Genomic DNA, 15,931 nt, shown 5'->3' on the forward strand with positions numbered 1-15,931 from the left:
AAATAAAAACTGGTGATGTGGTCGAAAATATGAAAAACATAAATTTGGCATGCAAAATTTGTATACTAGTTAAAAAATTAATGGTGTTGTTGGTACATGTCTACTATGGAACTTGAAAATGATAATCACCCGATTTCGCTATTTGTTAAGCATTATTAGATTCTCAAATTCGATTTTGCTCATTTTTATTTCATTTTGAAATTAAGTAAGTGTGGAATTTATGTTGTTTACTAAATTTCAAAATTTGATTTTGATTAAATGTCATCAAATTTTAAAATTCCATAAAGTATAAAATTTATGTTATTTATTGAATTCTGAAATTTTGGTCAAATGCCTCTATCTTTTAAAATCTGGTTTTGTTGGTGTTTATCAAATTTTACAATCCGATAAAATATAAAATTTAAGTTGTTCATCGAATTCTAAGTTCGATTTTAGATAAGTGTCACCCGATTTTTAACTTCAATTTTATTAATCTGTACTTAATTTCAAATTTTAATTCTTCTAAAAATATTTGAGTTTGTTCGCAGGGACGAGGGAAAGAGAGTTGGGAAGTGCAGGATATTGTGACTGCGGCAAATGAAAAGATTGTGGAAAGGTTTTTATCCTAATCAAGGCAAAGGGTAGTTTAGGGATTTTAAAAGAATCGGCGATGCAGGAAGAAAACAACGGGATACAGAAAGAAACCCCTTGGCCCAATTCGGTCCATTTCTTAATAGTTCGACCTGGTCCAATATAGGCTAATGCGATTCTTACCTGTTTCAAAATAAAAAATATATATAAAAAATAATATATATATATATATATATATATATATATATATATATATATATATATATATATATATATATTAAATTAATTTTAAATTTAAATATGAAAGGTTAAAAATATAATATCGTTTTATAAAATTAATCGACATCATTATAATTTATATCCACATATGGATTTGACCTAAGCTTAATTGGCCCACATGCTAAACACACCAAATAAAAATAACTAAAATCCTAATTTTACAGTTTTAAAATCTTCAATTTTAAAAAGATATCTCCACGGGATAATATATTTATCAGGGGTTGGTTTCATCATCGTATTTTAAAAGTGTACTTAAATTACTATTCACTTTCTAATGGTTAAACATATTCGTGTGTGTGTATATATATATATATATATATATATATATATATATATATATATATATATATATATATAATTGCATGGAGTTTTCTTATATAAGGTAATTTTTTTTTTCAAATATTTGTGGTGATTTGACAAAAAAATAAATATTTTTAATTTATTCCATCATTAAAATATAGCTAATTGGATATATATCTAACACAAAGTACAGGACATTCTTCATATAAACTATTCTCAAGAACTTGAAATAAGAGATTAAAATAAATTAAATTTGTACCTGATCCAAAATTGGTTTGTACATCATTTAAAACTATTTTAAAAGAAATAAAATGATTGCTATGGATTATTTTATATATAAGTTAATTTTAATTTATAGATAAAGTATTTTCTTTGTATGTAAAAATAGTTTTTAAAATACGAAAAAAACTTTAACATTAAGCATTTATTAATATGACTAATAATTAAATAATATCAAAAAATTTGACTGATTATATATATTGTTAAATATATAATCAAAATAAATATTTAAACATGTGTATTATTTGCATAATCAAAATAAATAATCAAACATGCAAATGGTACCGTAATTAAAGTTCATAAAAGCATTATAATTAAAATCGTAATAAAAAAATATACTTAAGCATAAATAATATGTTCAATTTAACATAAACAATTGCGATAGTTGTGTGAAGTATATATCGAAACGCAAAAACATAAAAGAAAAATAATAATGAGATGATGAGAAATGTGACAGTCGTATTTTATAAACTGTGTATTCTGATATACGTGACTTAATTTAGAAACATAAAGTAAAAAATTGAAAATATAAGATAGAAAAAAATATGATCGACATTTGGTAAAATAATGTTAACCTTTTCAAACAATTAAAATCTCAATACTTGATGGAAGAATATCATGAAACTTAACTTAAAAAAACTAAACAACGAAGTTACGAATTACAATAAAAGTAGCCAGAACTTATGACAAAATATAATTCATATTTATAATATCAGAAATAATATTTTCAACAAAACAAAAAATATATTATAAATTGTATTTATAATATATATTTTTTTTAAAAAAATGTTAATTAACAAGATAATAATATGTAATAATTTCAAAATTGAATCATAAGCCTGTCTAGCTCAGTTGGTAAAGCGCAAGGCTCTTAACCTTGTGGTCGTGGGTTCGAGCCCCACGGTGGGCGTTTTAATTTTGGTGTTCTACATGTTTGTTTGCCTTCTGGGCCGTAGTGATTCACTTGAGAAAAAAGAGAAAGCCCACTATTATTGGGCTATGTTGGGCTATGAAGTAATGATGGGCTTGTTTTTTGGTATCCGAGTATTTTGTTTTGTAGTGGAAGCTTTTTAGCTTGAGTAGGAAGAGTACGAGGGAAGGAGCCGTTTGGCACTGAGGACTATTATTGGGTCACCACCAATAATGAGGTTTGTAATATAAATCCCATACACTGAAATTTGATCTTGGAAATTTTGTGATGAATTTGTTATTTGTTGGCCCATATCTTGCTTTTTCCTGAATCACTTTTATAAAGTGAATGAAATTTGAAATGAGCTTTGTCATGGTTCCTCAGACTTTATGGCTTTCTTTTCTGATGGCATAATTAGGAATTTCAGTTTTTGAATCTTGGCCGTACGCGTGGTAATCAGGGGGATCCCGTTTTACTCCAAACATGCTCCTTCCTTATCCATTTTTAGCATTTCAGATCATCTTCTTACTTTTTTCCCTGCGTTCACTTTTTCACCACGTTTTCATTCTTTCTTAGCTTATCTGGATTTAAAAAGATTTGAAGATAAATTTTTTATTATTTATTTTAGTGAATTTTGAAAGTAAATAAGAGTAGATTTGAAAGTAAAGTTTGTGAAGATTAGTGTAGAATTTGATTGATGTGACCGATTAAAAAAATTTACTTCCAAATTTACTCTCATACCTCCAAAATCCACTCAAATAAACAACAAAAATTTACCTTCAAATCCTCTCAAATTTATTCAACCACTCTCCCCAAATTCATCCAAGTGAACAAGGGCTTAATGTTGAATCTTGAATCCGTTTTGTTGTAAAAATATTGTCGAGAAAAAGTTGTTAAAGAGACTTTTTTTCTTATTATAAGTATGTTAATTAGTAATTATGCGCTACCATAAAGGATTGATTTGGTTATGGTGATGTTTATGGTAAGAATTTGAGAGTTTTACATATAAATGCATCTATGGTTGATTTACTTTATACAAAAAAGTGGCCTCTTATCTCCATGATGATCTCTGTGGGCCAATATTAAATTTTTTTGTTCTTTTTACAATTGAAAAATCTACATTAGTGCTGTTGTATCTTTAGGTTTGATGCTCCCTCTCACCCGTGTTTTTTCACGTAACATGAGCGTAACTTGGTGTATTATTAAAAAAAAACATGTATTACTAATGCCGTATTTTTTTATAGTGCTATCTATAGTAGATATTAACTAATATATCATTTCCTTATGTTCGAATGATTTTTTAAAACATAAAAGTCTATTCGTTGCTTTTATCCCTTTTCAAACAATTTTGTACTCGATTTCAATTATATTTTTGTTTTTATATGTTTTATATAAATTACTTTGACCCAAAAAATGCTGTCCTCCTCCTATTCTTTATTTAAATTACTTTATTTAAAATCATTCAGCTTCCTGAGAGTCTAAATATATGCATCAGTTTTGTAACATTCATGAGATTGACATTGGTTTATGCTAAGTTAATTATACTAAATTTTTTATAATTTTTTAAAAATTGGTGCTGACGATGACATTATTAACGTTTTGTTCACTTGAATGGATTTGGGAAAAAGTGATTGAGGGGATTTGGATTTGAAGATAATTTTTGTTGTTGTTTATTTGAGTGGATTTGAAGGTAAGTGAGAATGAATTTGAAAGTAAAGTTTGTGAGAATTAGTGTAGAATTTGATTGATGTAACAGATTAAAAAAAATTTCTTCTAAATCTATTCTCACTTACCTCCAAATCCACTCAAATAAACAACAACAAAAATTATCTCCAAATCCTCTCAAATTCCCTCAATCATTCTCCTCCAAATCCATTCAAGTAAACAAGGCCTAAATGTCAAACTTGTGATCGATGAAAATAATACTCATCGCACTAATGTTACTTGCTACAGGTTGAAATCTTCACTTACGATAGCAGGTTAGAAAAACAAATTATAATATATAAAAAATTGAAACAACATTTAAAAATGAAAAAATATATTAAAATAAAGTAAAAATAATAAAATAGGTATAATTTAACACATAATTAATCATAAAAAAATTATAGAATTAAGGATATAATAAGAAATAATACTTTAAAAATATAAGAAGATTTATTAGATATATAATCAAACATAGTAAAAAAAAATTTAGCAAAATAAAAATTATTCAGACAAATATTAGAAATCAAATCGAACAAACAACTTAAATTTTGTATGTTATAAGTCAAATAAAGATTTACATAATTGAATACGTTGAAATCGAAAATGAGACATTCTTAATTAACAAACATAATAAATAAAAATATTAAAAGAAATTAAAATAATAAATTGTATATCGTAAAAACTATTTGATTCAATAAAATTAATAATAGATTACTTAAACATAAATGCACAAAAAGGAGAAAATAAATTTAAAAACATAAACATCTTTAATATTTGAATGAATTTTATGAATATAAAATAAATAAAACGATTGAATGAAAGAAATGAAGAAATATATAAGTGTACAGAGAATGAAAAAAAAACCAATACTTATAAGTTTATCAAACTACATCATAAACTATGAGTACTTGAATAATATAAATGGTATTTAGATAGATATATATATATATATATATATATATATATATATATATATATATATATATATATATATATATATATATATATATATATATATATATATATATATATATATATATATATATATATATATATATTCATCTTTTTTCTTATTTAATTTAAAAAATTAAATACTATCAATACTTTACTAATGCACACTTTTTTTTTTCAAAATACAATCAAGTTTAATAAAAACTTATAAGAACGATTTTATTGCTATCCCTATTCATATCAGTACCTTAAACGAATTATGTTAACTATTAAGACCAATTTACTCACTAGAAATCTAAATTAAAAGGTGTTGAAGAGTAAAAATACATAATATAGTTCTAATTTTTTTGCTGTGGTTTGAAAATGTGTAACTATTGATATATTTAATCAATTACAACAAACTTTAACTATTGTCATATTTAAAATGTTTACTTTGTACATGTCACATCTAACACGATATAACAACTAATGTGTCATTAATATATGATATTAGTAAACTAATAATACTAGTTAGCATCATTTATCTAAGGAATGTGAAAGACAAAGTTGATTTTGAATACCAAATTTAAATTTAAATTAAAGTCGTTATATACTTTCATATAATAAAAAGACTATTTAATTATTTTTATATCTTATCAGTGCAATATTATCTATACATAAAAATATTCTTAAAATACATATGATAAAAATCAATTAAATGATCATATAAAACATTTCTTTTATTAAATGACCGTGCCAAAATGTTTTATATTACAGATGTTTTTTTATTAAGTCTAAAAAGAACCATGTATGCAAATCATAAATGACATCTTATCATATGTTGATAATATAAATAATTTTTTTCGTATTAATTATCTTAAAATCCCATTTAAAATAATTCAGAAAGTTAAGTGAAGTGACACTACTTATTCAGACCATATATCTGTGTTCTCTATTTTTGTTAACAAATATTAATAAAGACTATAAAATATGAAGACTAAAAAGCCCCTTTTTTCTTTGTCAAAATTAAACACTAGAATAAATGCTAATAAAATGCAGGTAACAGACCCACGACAAGGCCCTGAGAGGAAAAGGGAAAATGATAAATATTTGTCCATACTTTATTATGAGTAAATCTAATTACTTTTACAGTGACTAATAATATTAGTTAAATTAGTCTAATATATTTATTTTTATATAATAAAAAACAATTTCCTAAATTATCTTTTAAATATATAATTTAAAGACAAGCTTATTTCAAAATAATCATTAAAGAATATTTAGAAAATAAACATTTACTAGTACAATTCAGGAAATTGAAATTGAAATTGATTTAATTTGAATTTAAGTGTAGAGAAGTAATAAAGAGAGGTCTAAAAAAACACAAACAAAACTATAGAACGTGAAACAGATGCGGAAACTCAAAACTAAAAGCCTTCTCCGCGGCGCGTGATGTCCACTTGCCAGTGAGTGGGAATTGGGCTGCGACAGCCATCATCATGTCTTGGTTTCGTTCGTGGGATAGTAACAGGTGTTATTCCAGCGTTACCTCGTTGTAGCAGTTCCCATCAACATTCCTGAAGAATGTCCCCCACTCGCAGATAGTTTTCGCGTGAAGGTGACGGAATTTGTTCTTGTTTTCTCTTTCAGCCTCATGTGCCTTGCTATTTCTGGCTCCCTTCTTTCTCCCTAAACAAACTAAATCTCTCAAATTTTGCAGAATAATAAGACACATCTTTCAAATAACAAACTCCATTTCCCCCCCTTAAAAGTCCTGACGGAGATGACCGCTTAGTTCCATGGCAACCCACCGGAAATTCAAATTCCGGCCGCTGCTGCCACCTGCTTTTCCCGACTGAATGCACAGAACTTGATGCATTTGAACATGTAATAAAATAAAACCGTTCATCCTCGCAAAAGAAAACTACAGTTTTCATTCCCCTTTCAATCCCAATTGAAAATATTACTCTTCAACTTCCCACTTGCGATGGCGAGTACCACACCCTCTGCCGACTCAGCTTCAGCCGATGAACTCACTGCAAAATCTGCGCACAAGCGCTACGAAGGGTTGATGACGGTTCGAACCAAAGCTATGAAGGGCAAAGGGGCATGGTATTGGGCGCACCTGGAACCCATGCTGTTGCACAACACCGAAACAGGGCTCCCCAAAGCCGTCAAACTCAGGTGCTCTCTGTGCGACGCCGTTTTCTCTGCTTCGAATCCCTCTCGCACGGCCACCGAGCATCTGAAGCGCGGAACGTGCCCCAATTTCAATTCCGCCGCCAAACCAATCTCCTCCGTATCCCCCTCCGCCGCCGCTGCCGCCATGGTCGCCTCTCCACCACCTTCCCCGACCAACCACAACAACCGCAAGAGAACCTCAGCATCCGGCCGCGCTTCATCCTACGAAGTGTCGCCGCTGGCCGTAGTGGATCCGTTGCGATTCTTCGGAGAGCTGACGTACGCGCTGCCGCAGCAATCGCATTTGATGTTGTCGGGAGGGAAGGAGGATTTGGGCGCCTTAGCTATGTTGGAAGACAGTGTGAAGAAGCTAAAGAGTCCCAAAACTTCACCTGGTCCAACTCTCAGCAAAGCTCAAGTCGATACCGCTTTTGATTGTCTCGCCGATTGGGTCTACGAATCCTGTGGTTCTGTCTCTTTCTCCTCTCTGGAGCACCCCAAGTTCAGAGCGTTTCTTAATCAGGTTGGGTTACCCTCAGTGTCTGTCAGAGAGTTCGCTGGAAGTAGATTGGACGCGAAGTTTGAAGAAGCTAAAGCAGATTCAGAAGCGCGAATCAGAGACGCTTTGTTCTTTCAAGTAGCCTCGGATGGGTGGAAACGGAAGGGGAAGAAGTACTGCGAAGAGAAGTTGGTTAACATGACCGTTAATCTTCCCAATGGGACCAGTTTGCACAGAAGGACAGTGTTTGTTGGCGGTTCTGCTCCTTCCAGTTACGCGGAAGAAGTTATATGGGAGACAGTTACCGGCATTTGTGAGAATGTCGTGCAACAATGTGTTGGCGTTGTTGCGGACAAGTTTAAGAAGAAGGCATTGAGAAACTTGGAGAATCGAAACCCTTGGATGGTTAACCTTTCTTGTCAGTACCAAGGGTTCAACAGTTTGATCAAGGACTTCAACAAGGAGCTCTCACTGTTTAGCACCGTAACTCAGAATTGTGTCAAGCTCGCGAGTTTCGTTAACTACGAAACTCGAGTGAGGAACAGTTTTCACAAGTACCAACAGCAGGAGTACGGACATGCGTGGTCGCTACGAATGCCGTTGCCCTCGCGGGAGTTCGAATCTTTTGACACCGTGTATGCAATGATGGAGGACTTGTTGAGTTCGGTCGGGGCATTACAGCTGGTGCTTTTGGACGAGTCTCTGAAAATGGCATCCGTAGAAGACCAGAATGCGAGGGAAGTCGGGGACATGATTGGAGATGTGGGGTTTTGGAATGAGTTGGAAGCGGTTCATTCATTGGTTAAGTTGGTGAAGGAGATGATTCAGGAGATTGAGACAGAGAGGCCTCTTGTAGGGCAATGCCTTCCACTATGGGGTGAGTTAAGGGCACGAGTGAAGGACTGGAGCTCCAAAACTCAGGTTGGGGAAGGAGAGGTGGAGAAAATTATTGATAAAAGGTTCATGAAAAACTACCACCCTGCTTGGGCTGCAGCTTACATTCTTGATCCTGTGTATTTGGTGAGGGACACGAGTGGGAAGTACCTTCCACCGTTTAAGTACTTGACACCGGAACAAGAGAAAGACGTGGATAAACTCATAACAAGGCTCGTTTCAAGGGACGAGGCTCATATTGTTCTAATGGAGCTTATGAAATGGAGAACGCAAGGGCTTGACCCAGTGTACGCCCGTGCTGTGCAGATGAAGGAGAGGGATCCTGTTACTGGGAAAATGAAGATTATGAATCCCCAAAGCAGTAGACTTGTGTGGGAAACTCATCTCACCGAGTTTAAGTCCTTGGGAAGAGTTGCGGTTAGGTTGATTTTCCTTCACGCAACTTCACCCGGCTTCAAATGCAATTGGTCTTCCTGGAGATGGGTGTGTGCACAAGGACACTCCAGAGAAGCACTGGATAGGATTCACAAGTTGATTTTTACTGCAGCTCATTCCAAATTGGAAAGAAAGGATTTTTCAGGTGATGAAGAGAAGGATGCAGAGCTGTTCAGCATGGCAAACGGTGAGGACGATGTCTTAAACGAGGTTTTTGTGGACACTTCCTCTGCGTGACAATTCTTTTAGGAATTTTAATTTTTAGGATTCATTTAATTCTTTCCACTACCTTCTCTTCTTTCTCTCGTCCCTTTTTAGTTATTTTCTTATATCTATCTAGTATTTGTTTCTCGCTCTGGTCATCTGGAGATTGAATTTTTGTATTCCTGCTACCTGACCTCGTGATTCGAGCAACTTCCCAGCGGTAACCGTCGCATATGGTTTATCTGCAAGTCGTTAAATATCCTGGGAACTGAGAAAGGATATGTATCTTCTTTGTTCGTAAAGCTACAGAAGTAAGTGCTTGACCAGCACTTATTTGTAAAGGCGATAAGAGTATCACAGAAAATGTATGTTGTAATGTTCCAGTAGTAATTTTGAGAATTAATAATATAATCCTAGACAGGAGGCTTTTGTTTTTTTGTTTTTGTCAGTTTTCCTATAATCTAAGATCGAATCTATATGCTCACACTTTATCAGCAATTTGGAATTACAGCCAGGAGTGAGCAATGCGGGATATTATTTTTTGGGGTCTGGAGTATGCAAAGAGTGCTGTTCCGTTTTATATCTTTCACAAACAGCTGCAATTATTCTCCAAATATGTGAAACGATTGGCACGAGAAATTGTCTTAATGGAATGTGGCATCAGATATTGTTTCTGTTGCAGAGAATCTTGAATGGCACATGACATGACGATGATGAATTCGTAAAAATCTAAGTTGTTACTCCGCTTTCATCACTACTAAATTGGTGAATCCTTTCCGCTCCATAGTCCAAAGGCATTAAGTTTTTTTCCTAAAGTCAAACTCGTGCATTAATCATCCCAAAGTCTTGTTCAACTCACGTCAAACACGCAACTTTACAATGACCATTGCTTTCAAGTTCAGTCACGACGTTGATTCTTAATAAACTCTTTCGATTGTTTTGTCCGCTGAATATAAAGAACGCCCTACCCCATGGAATTTGTCTGTTAGCCAACACGAACGTTGGACGTAAACTTATAGGGTCCCAATTCTTTTTTCTCTTTCCGCTGGCAAATATAGAACTCTAATCCTTCTAGTTTGTTCAAATTTCCCTCAAAAAGATGTTTCACCTCTTAAAATAAGTACTGACATACAAAACAATTCTATTTAGTGTGTACCGTATGGCCATACATACAGTGGAGAGGTCCTCCAGATACCATCACGAGAGGAAATGATCGACCTGACCACAAGGTCGTGAAAATAGAAGATAGATAGGTTGGTGGATCTTTAACAAATAAAATCCCTTAAAGATTGTTCCTAATAAAAAGTATTAATAAAAATTATTTAATGAAAAGTAGATTGTAATTAGACTATGATTAAGATTTTATTAATTATAAGTTCATATCAAAATCTAGGTCGAAAATAAGAAAGTAAGTCATTATTTTTATTGTAAACTTAAAATTTTATTATAATTTTTGATTGGATTAATAATTAATTTGAGCATTGGATTGTGTTTAACATATACATCAAACTGTCTACAACTTGGACAGAGAACGATTAAGACTAAGAATGTTGAATACAACCTAAACTAACTTAATAAAGTTTAATGTAGTTTTTGTAGAGATTGTTGACCCTAAAAAAAAGAGTGTGTATATACAGAAGTTGAAGACATGACATCCGATGATAATAATTGGTTGTTTATAGAAGTTACTGGGCCGTAGAGAAGCTAGAAAACCTAGGAGGTCTGATTCTGAGGCGTGTGGAGAAGCATGAGTTGAATTTTTCATGTCTTAATAGGTGAAGGGCAGAGACAGTTGGGTGTGGTGGATAAATAGAAAATATATAATAAAGTTATGTTGGGTAACTTGTGTTTTAAACATAGTTGTGATGTGTGATGCAGAGAGAAAAAGAGATTGGTGTGAGAGGACCCAAAGGAAAGGAAGGGTGTCGGCATGAAGTAGCACAGAAAATGCTGGAGAGAGCGATTCTTCAACAACGAATCTCAACCGACTTCTTTCTTTTTTCAAACCTTTTCCCCATTTCAGAAGGGGTTGTTGAAACAAAATTATTAACATTCATTTTATTCGCAAAAAGTTCAATGTCTTAATTTGCTTCAGGAACATTTTCTTCAAGCACCACAACAAACTTTCTTGTAACTTTGTAATTATATATTGCACATCATAAAAGGGAAGGTCGTACTCCTATGATCAAATCCTGACGTCAACATTACAAAACCCTTCTTACTTCTATTCCACCACTTTTTCATCCTATACTTATTTTCTATTTTTCTTTTATCTTCTTCTACTTTTTCCTGTTTTCTTTCTTCATCACTTGTATTTTTTTCACTCTCCTTTTTCATTGAATAATAATTTTTAATTAAAATCACTCTCATGTTTATTATCTCTTTTACTCTCATATTTCTCATTTTTTTTTTCAAGAGGATAGAAAATAAACAACGCATACTTTAGCACCTTTATCTTTTTATTTAGAACAAATGTATAGGTTAAAAGAAGTTTGGTAATCAGTGGATCAAATACATCACATTTTTCAGATGAAATGAATTCTCCAATCCTTCTTTATAAACTAAAAGTTAGGATAAATACCCGACTCACTTAACTTCACCAACACGTAATATTCTAAGTTTACCTTTTCTAATATATTAATATTCCTCAATTGTATTTTTATTACTTCTTATATGCCCTTCAATTTATTTCTCTTCTTTTACTTTACGTTATTAATTTATTAGACCAAATATTCAGTAAGATTGATAAGTTACTCTTTCATCTTACTTTTATTGTTATTACATAAGGAAGAAGTACCCTGCAAATACGTCAATTTCATGATCTTCTTCGGTTTTCACTTTTCAAAATGTCCTTTTTCTTTCTCTTCAGTACTCGTTTTCAATTTTTTTTTAAATATCTATCAAGTCAATATTATATATAAAAATAATATTAATATGTTCATGTTTTATATTTAATTTAATATTTATATTCATTATTTTAATTTAATTTAATTAAAAAAATTTAAATGAAATTTCTTTATCTTCTTTCAAATTTAGACTAAATTTATTTTTATAAAATTATTATTAAATATTTTTAATTTAGGAATAAAGTTGGTTTAAAATTAAAATTAAAAATTAAAAATAAAGACAAATACTTGGTTTAAAATTTTAAGAAGTTAAAAATTATATAAATTATTTAATATTTTATATGATTTTTAGATTAAAAATCAATTTAAACTATTTAATTCTTTTTGTGATTTTTAGATTAAAAATTAATTAAATAGTTTAATCTAAAATTTAGTATTACGTTTATATAAAAATTCAAACCAAAAATTTTGTTTAAATTTGGAAATAAATAGACAAAGTTATTTTATTTTTAAAAAACTGAGACTATATTAAATATAATAACACTAATACGTGATACTGCTACTATCATATGATACACTAATACAATGTTGATTTAACACATAAAATTTTTTAATTAAAATTTAAAAAAAATCATAAACAGACACATAATATACATTATTCACCTATTTGTTAATCATCTAAACAACATTAAGAAAAATAATTAAATTGAACCAAATTGGTAAAAAATAGAATTTTATTGAATAAAAAATATTAAGACTGAATTAACAATAAGAATGAAAATAACTAAATTTAGTGTTTTAACATTACTTTAGTTATGAAAATTGCATGTTAAGAGATACAACTAACTATACCCATTTACATTATTTGTCTCTTTTCAGTTAAAAAAAGTGGCCAATTGATAGTGTGCTTATTAACTCACATGCGGCATTTATGCTGCCATTGATGATGGTTACGGGACTCTGGTACCTCTCTTTTTTTTGTCTTCAAACATGGAAAGTTTATAATTTTACGAGATAATAATATTTTGACAACATTTTTTTGACAATATTTTAACATCATTTACGTGTTATTTTGTAATTGTTTTATGTTGATGTTTATTATCATTATTATTGATTGTGGAATAATTTTGAACTAATCACAAAATGATACGTAATGATGTTAAAATATTGTGAAAAATATGTTGTTATCATTGTTCTAATTTTTTTTCTTAATTTAAAACATTAAAATTAAAAAGAGTAACAACTTTTTCAAGTATGAAAGAAATACATGGAAACCTGCCCTCTATGTTCACGAGAAAGTGAAATAACTATCTATAATCTATAATATTTATAATTCTTTTACGAGGATCTATCCTTGTGTTATATATCTATTTTGTATGATGATTAAAAATCCATCTTATATTTAGAATATCAGTCAATGATCTTGTAATAAACATCTTTAACTTTTTTTCTTCTTCTTTTCATACCAGCGTTCCGCTATTTATAAAACCATCCTCAATATCCGATAGTTTTTTCTTATTTGCTGTTTGAACTGATTTTTTTATTTTAAAATAAAAGTTTAATATTTCAACGACTGCTTACAAAGAAATTACACCTTTATACACCTACAATTATTATAGACTGTCTACAAACAAAATTACAAGTTTATACATTTATCAACAATATCAATTAAAATATTTAAATGCACACGTGTTTTGGCTAACGGTAATAATATATACAGTGAATTTCTATTTTCTTTTACTATCAAGAAAATTAATGAATTTGAAAAGATTTAAAAATAAGTTGATTGTTATTTTTTTTAAGGGATTTGGAGGTAAATGATGATAGTAAAATTTGTAAATATTGAAGTATAATTTAATTAATGTAATAGATAAAAAAGTATATTAATTAGTAAAAATTAAAGATTATGAAAATATCTTTGTAATATAATATGATTCGCTGGAACCGAATACAAAGTACTTCGAACCGAATACGTTAAGTGTAAAACTTCGGATAACTGGAATCAAATATCCTTATATTAGAACCGAATAGAAATATGTTTCATCTGAAACCAAATACGTGCGGCTGGAATCGAATATCCTTGTACTAAAACTGAATACGTGCAATTAATATCAAATATATGTTCTTGATAATTTTAGAAAGGTTAAACACTTTTAGTTGTCCTTATTTATGTAGAGTTTTCCCAGTTTGATCCTCGTTCTTTTAAAATTTCCAATTGAGTCCTAAATAGTGCTAATTTGAATCAATTGGGCCCCTGCCGTTAATTTGGCTTAACGGGGTTAAGTTTTTGCTGAGGTTGAAGGTTGATGTGTTAATTTTTTTACACGTGGCATACTAAAAATTAAATACGTGGAATTTTGTGATTAAAAAATATGAAAGGAATGTGCTTGTGAGATTGTGAACCTTGCACGAGACTAGGTGGTGTTGTTCTTCTTCGTTGTGGTTGCACGAAGGTGGACATTGATGGAGAAATGAGATCTTACAATTTGGATTTTTGCTTGATGGTTGTGAGACGCAGCGATGAAGATGATTGTGACTGCTGGTCCGATTTCGCCCAATCTTCATTAGGGTTTTTCAATCAACTAATCACCGTGCTGCTTTTTAAAAGAATGAAACATCCAATGTGCCTCCTTTGCTACAAATTGAAATCAGCGTCTCTTTTTCTTAAAAGAAAATGAATGCTAGCCAAATGAAATCAACGTTTTCTCTCCCAGCCAAATGAATAAACGCCTTTCTTCTTTCTAAAAGCAAAATGAAAATGAATGCCCCCTGTGCACTGCTTCTCTCTAGCAAAGAAAATTGAAATGCTTTTCTCTTCCAAAATTAAAGTCATCGTGCACCACTTTTCTTTTGAATTACCGCTTCATTCTCAAAAGAAAAGAAAAGATGTGCTTCTCCAATTTTTTTCCTCCACCGTAACGTTGTGTGCATTTTTTTTAACTTGAAAATGATAATGTTGCTAAGTGGGTGAATCTAGAGAAGTTTCTTCTGCAATGGGGAAGTTTCTGCATCTTTGCGATTTCCGACTCTCTAGGTTTTTGGATTTGCAGGTGAATCTGGGTTTGATGATGAACGCGAGAATGAAGCTGCACGATGAAGATGATTGTGGCTGCTGGTCCGATTTCGGCCAATCTTCATTAGGGTTTTTCTGTGATTGGGTTTTCCTTTGCAGGTTGAAGAAGAAAATAGATGATGATGAGCTTGAGCACTGGTTACGTTGGCCATGGTGGCGATAGGTTGATGGTGCACGAGGAAGATGATGGTGGTTCTGCAGGATTGGGTTCTCTGGTTCTGAATGGGAAGATGACTTTTTTTTAATTTTTTAATCAAAATGTTAAAATGTTTTTAAATTCCACGTTGAGATCTCTGAATGTCAGGTTTAAAAAAATTTGTCACGTCAACTTCAAATCCCAACAAAAACTTAACTTCGTTAAGCCAAATTTAACGGAAGGGGACCAATTGATTTAAATTAGCACTATTTAGGACTCAATTGGAAATTTAAAAAAAACGAGGATCAAACTGTACATAAATAGAGGTGTTTAACCTTTTAGAAACGGTAGAGAGCAAAAGTGACATTTTTGACATAAATCACTCTGAATTTGAGTACTTTTGTGAGTGACCAAAAGTATCTCGGAATTTCTTGTTATTTCATTCGCATGTCTGCTGAAGCTAACTATACAAATCTCACAAATCCATTCTCTTCATTTTTCGTCAATAGTAAAATTACCTCATTCGAACACATCATGTTTATGGTTTTATTTCTCGCACGTCCTCTGCTTGGAACAGTTAAAAGTAGACCCATAATGTTTTACAAATCCTCTATTGAATATTAATAAATATTAAATGAAAAATGGATTAATAACTTGAAACAATAAAATATATTGGAAAAATAGATAACGA

General features: G+C 31.0%; 1 protein-coding gene and 1 non-coding gene across 2 annotated transcripts; both read left to right on the forward strand.

Annotated features, from left to right (window-relative positions):
• The first annotated feature begins 2,265 nt into the window (after positions 1-2,265).
• TRNAK-CUU (transfer RNA lysine (anticodon CUU)) lies at positions 2,266-2,338 on the forward strand. The gene has a single exon. It is a non-coding gene; the product is annotated as a tRNA-Lys (tRNA).
• A 3,994-nt stretch (positions 2,339-6,332) lies between these two features.
• On the forward strand, positions 6,333-9,620 carry LOC108334707 (uncharacterized). The gene is made up of 2 exons (XM_017570626.2): positions 6,333-6,590; positions 6,693-9,620. Exon 2 carries the CDS (start codon positions 6,960-6,962, stop codon positions 9,216-9,218), a length of 2,259 nt encoding a protein of 752 aa, XP_017426115.1. The 5' UTR covers positions 6,333-6,590; positions 6,693-6,959; the 3' UTR covers positions 9,219-9,620.
• The last annotated feature ends 6,311 nt before the right edge of the window (positions 9,621-15,931 follow it).

Source organism: Vigna angularis, chromosome 10 (genome assembly GCF_016808095.1).
Source record: "Vigna angularis cultivar LongXiaoDou No.4 chromosome 10, ASM1680809v1, whole genome shotgun sequence".
Classification (NCBI taxonomy): Eukaryota; Viridiplantae; Streptophyta; class Magnoliopsida; order Fabales; family Fabaceae; genus Vigna; species Vigna angularis.

Excerpts from the sequence above, each read along its gene's own strand:
- LOC108334707 (XM_017570626.2), top strand. The coding sequence starts at position 6,960 with ATGGCGAGTACCACACCCTCTGCCGACTCAGCTTCAGCCGATGAACTC.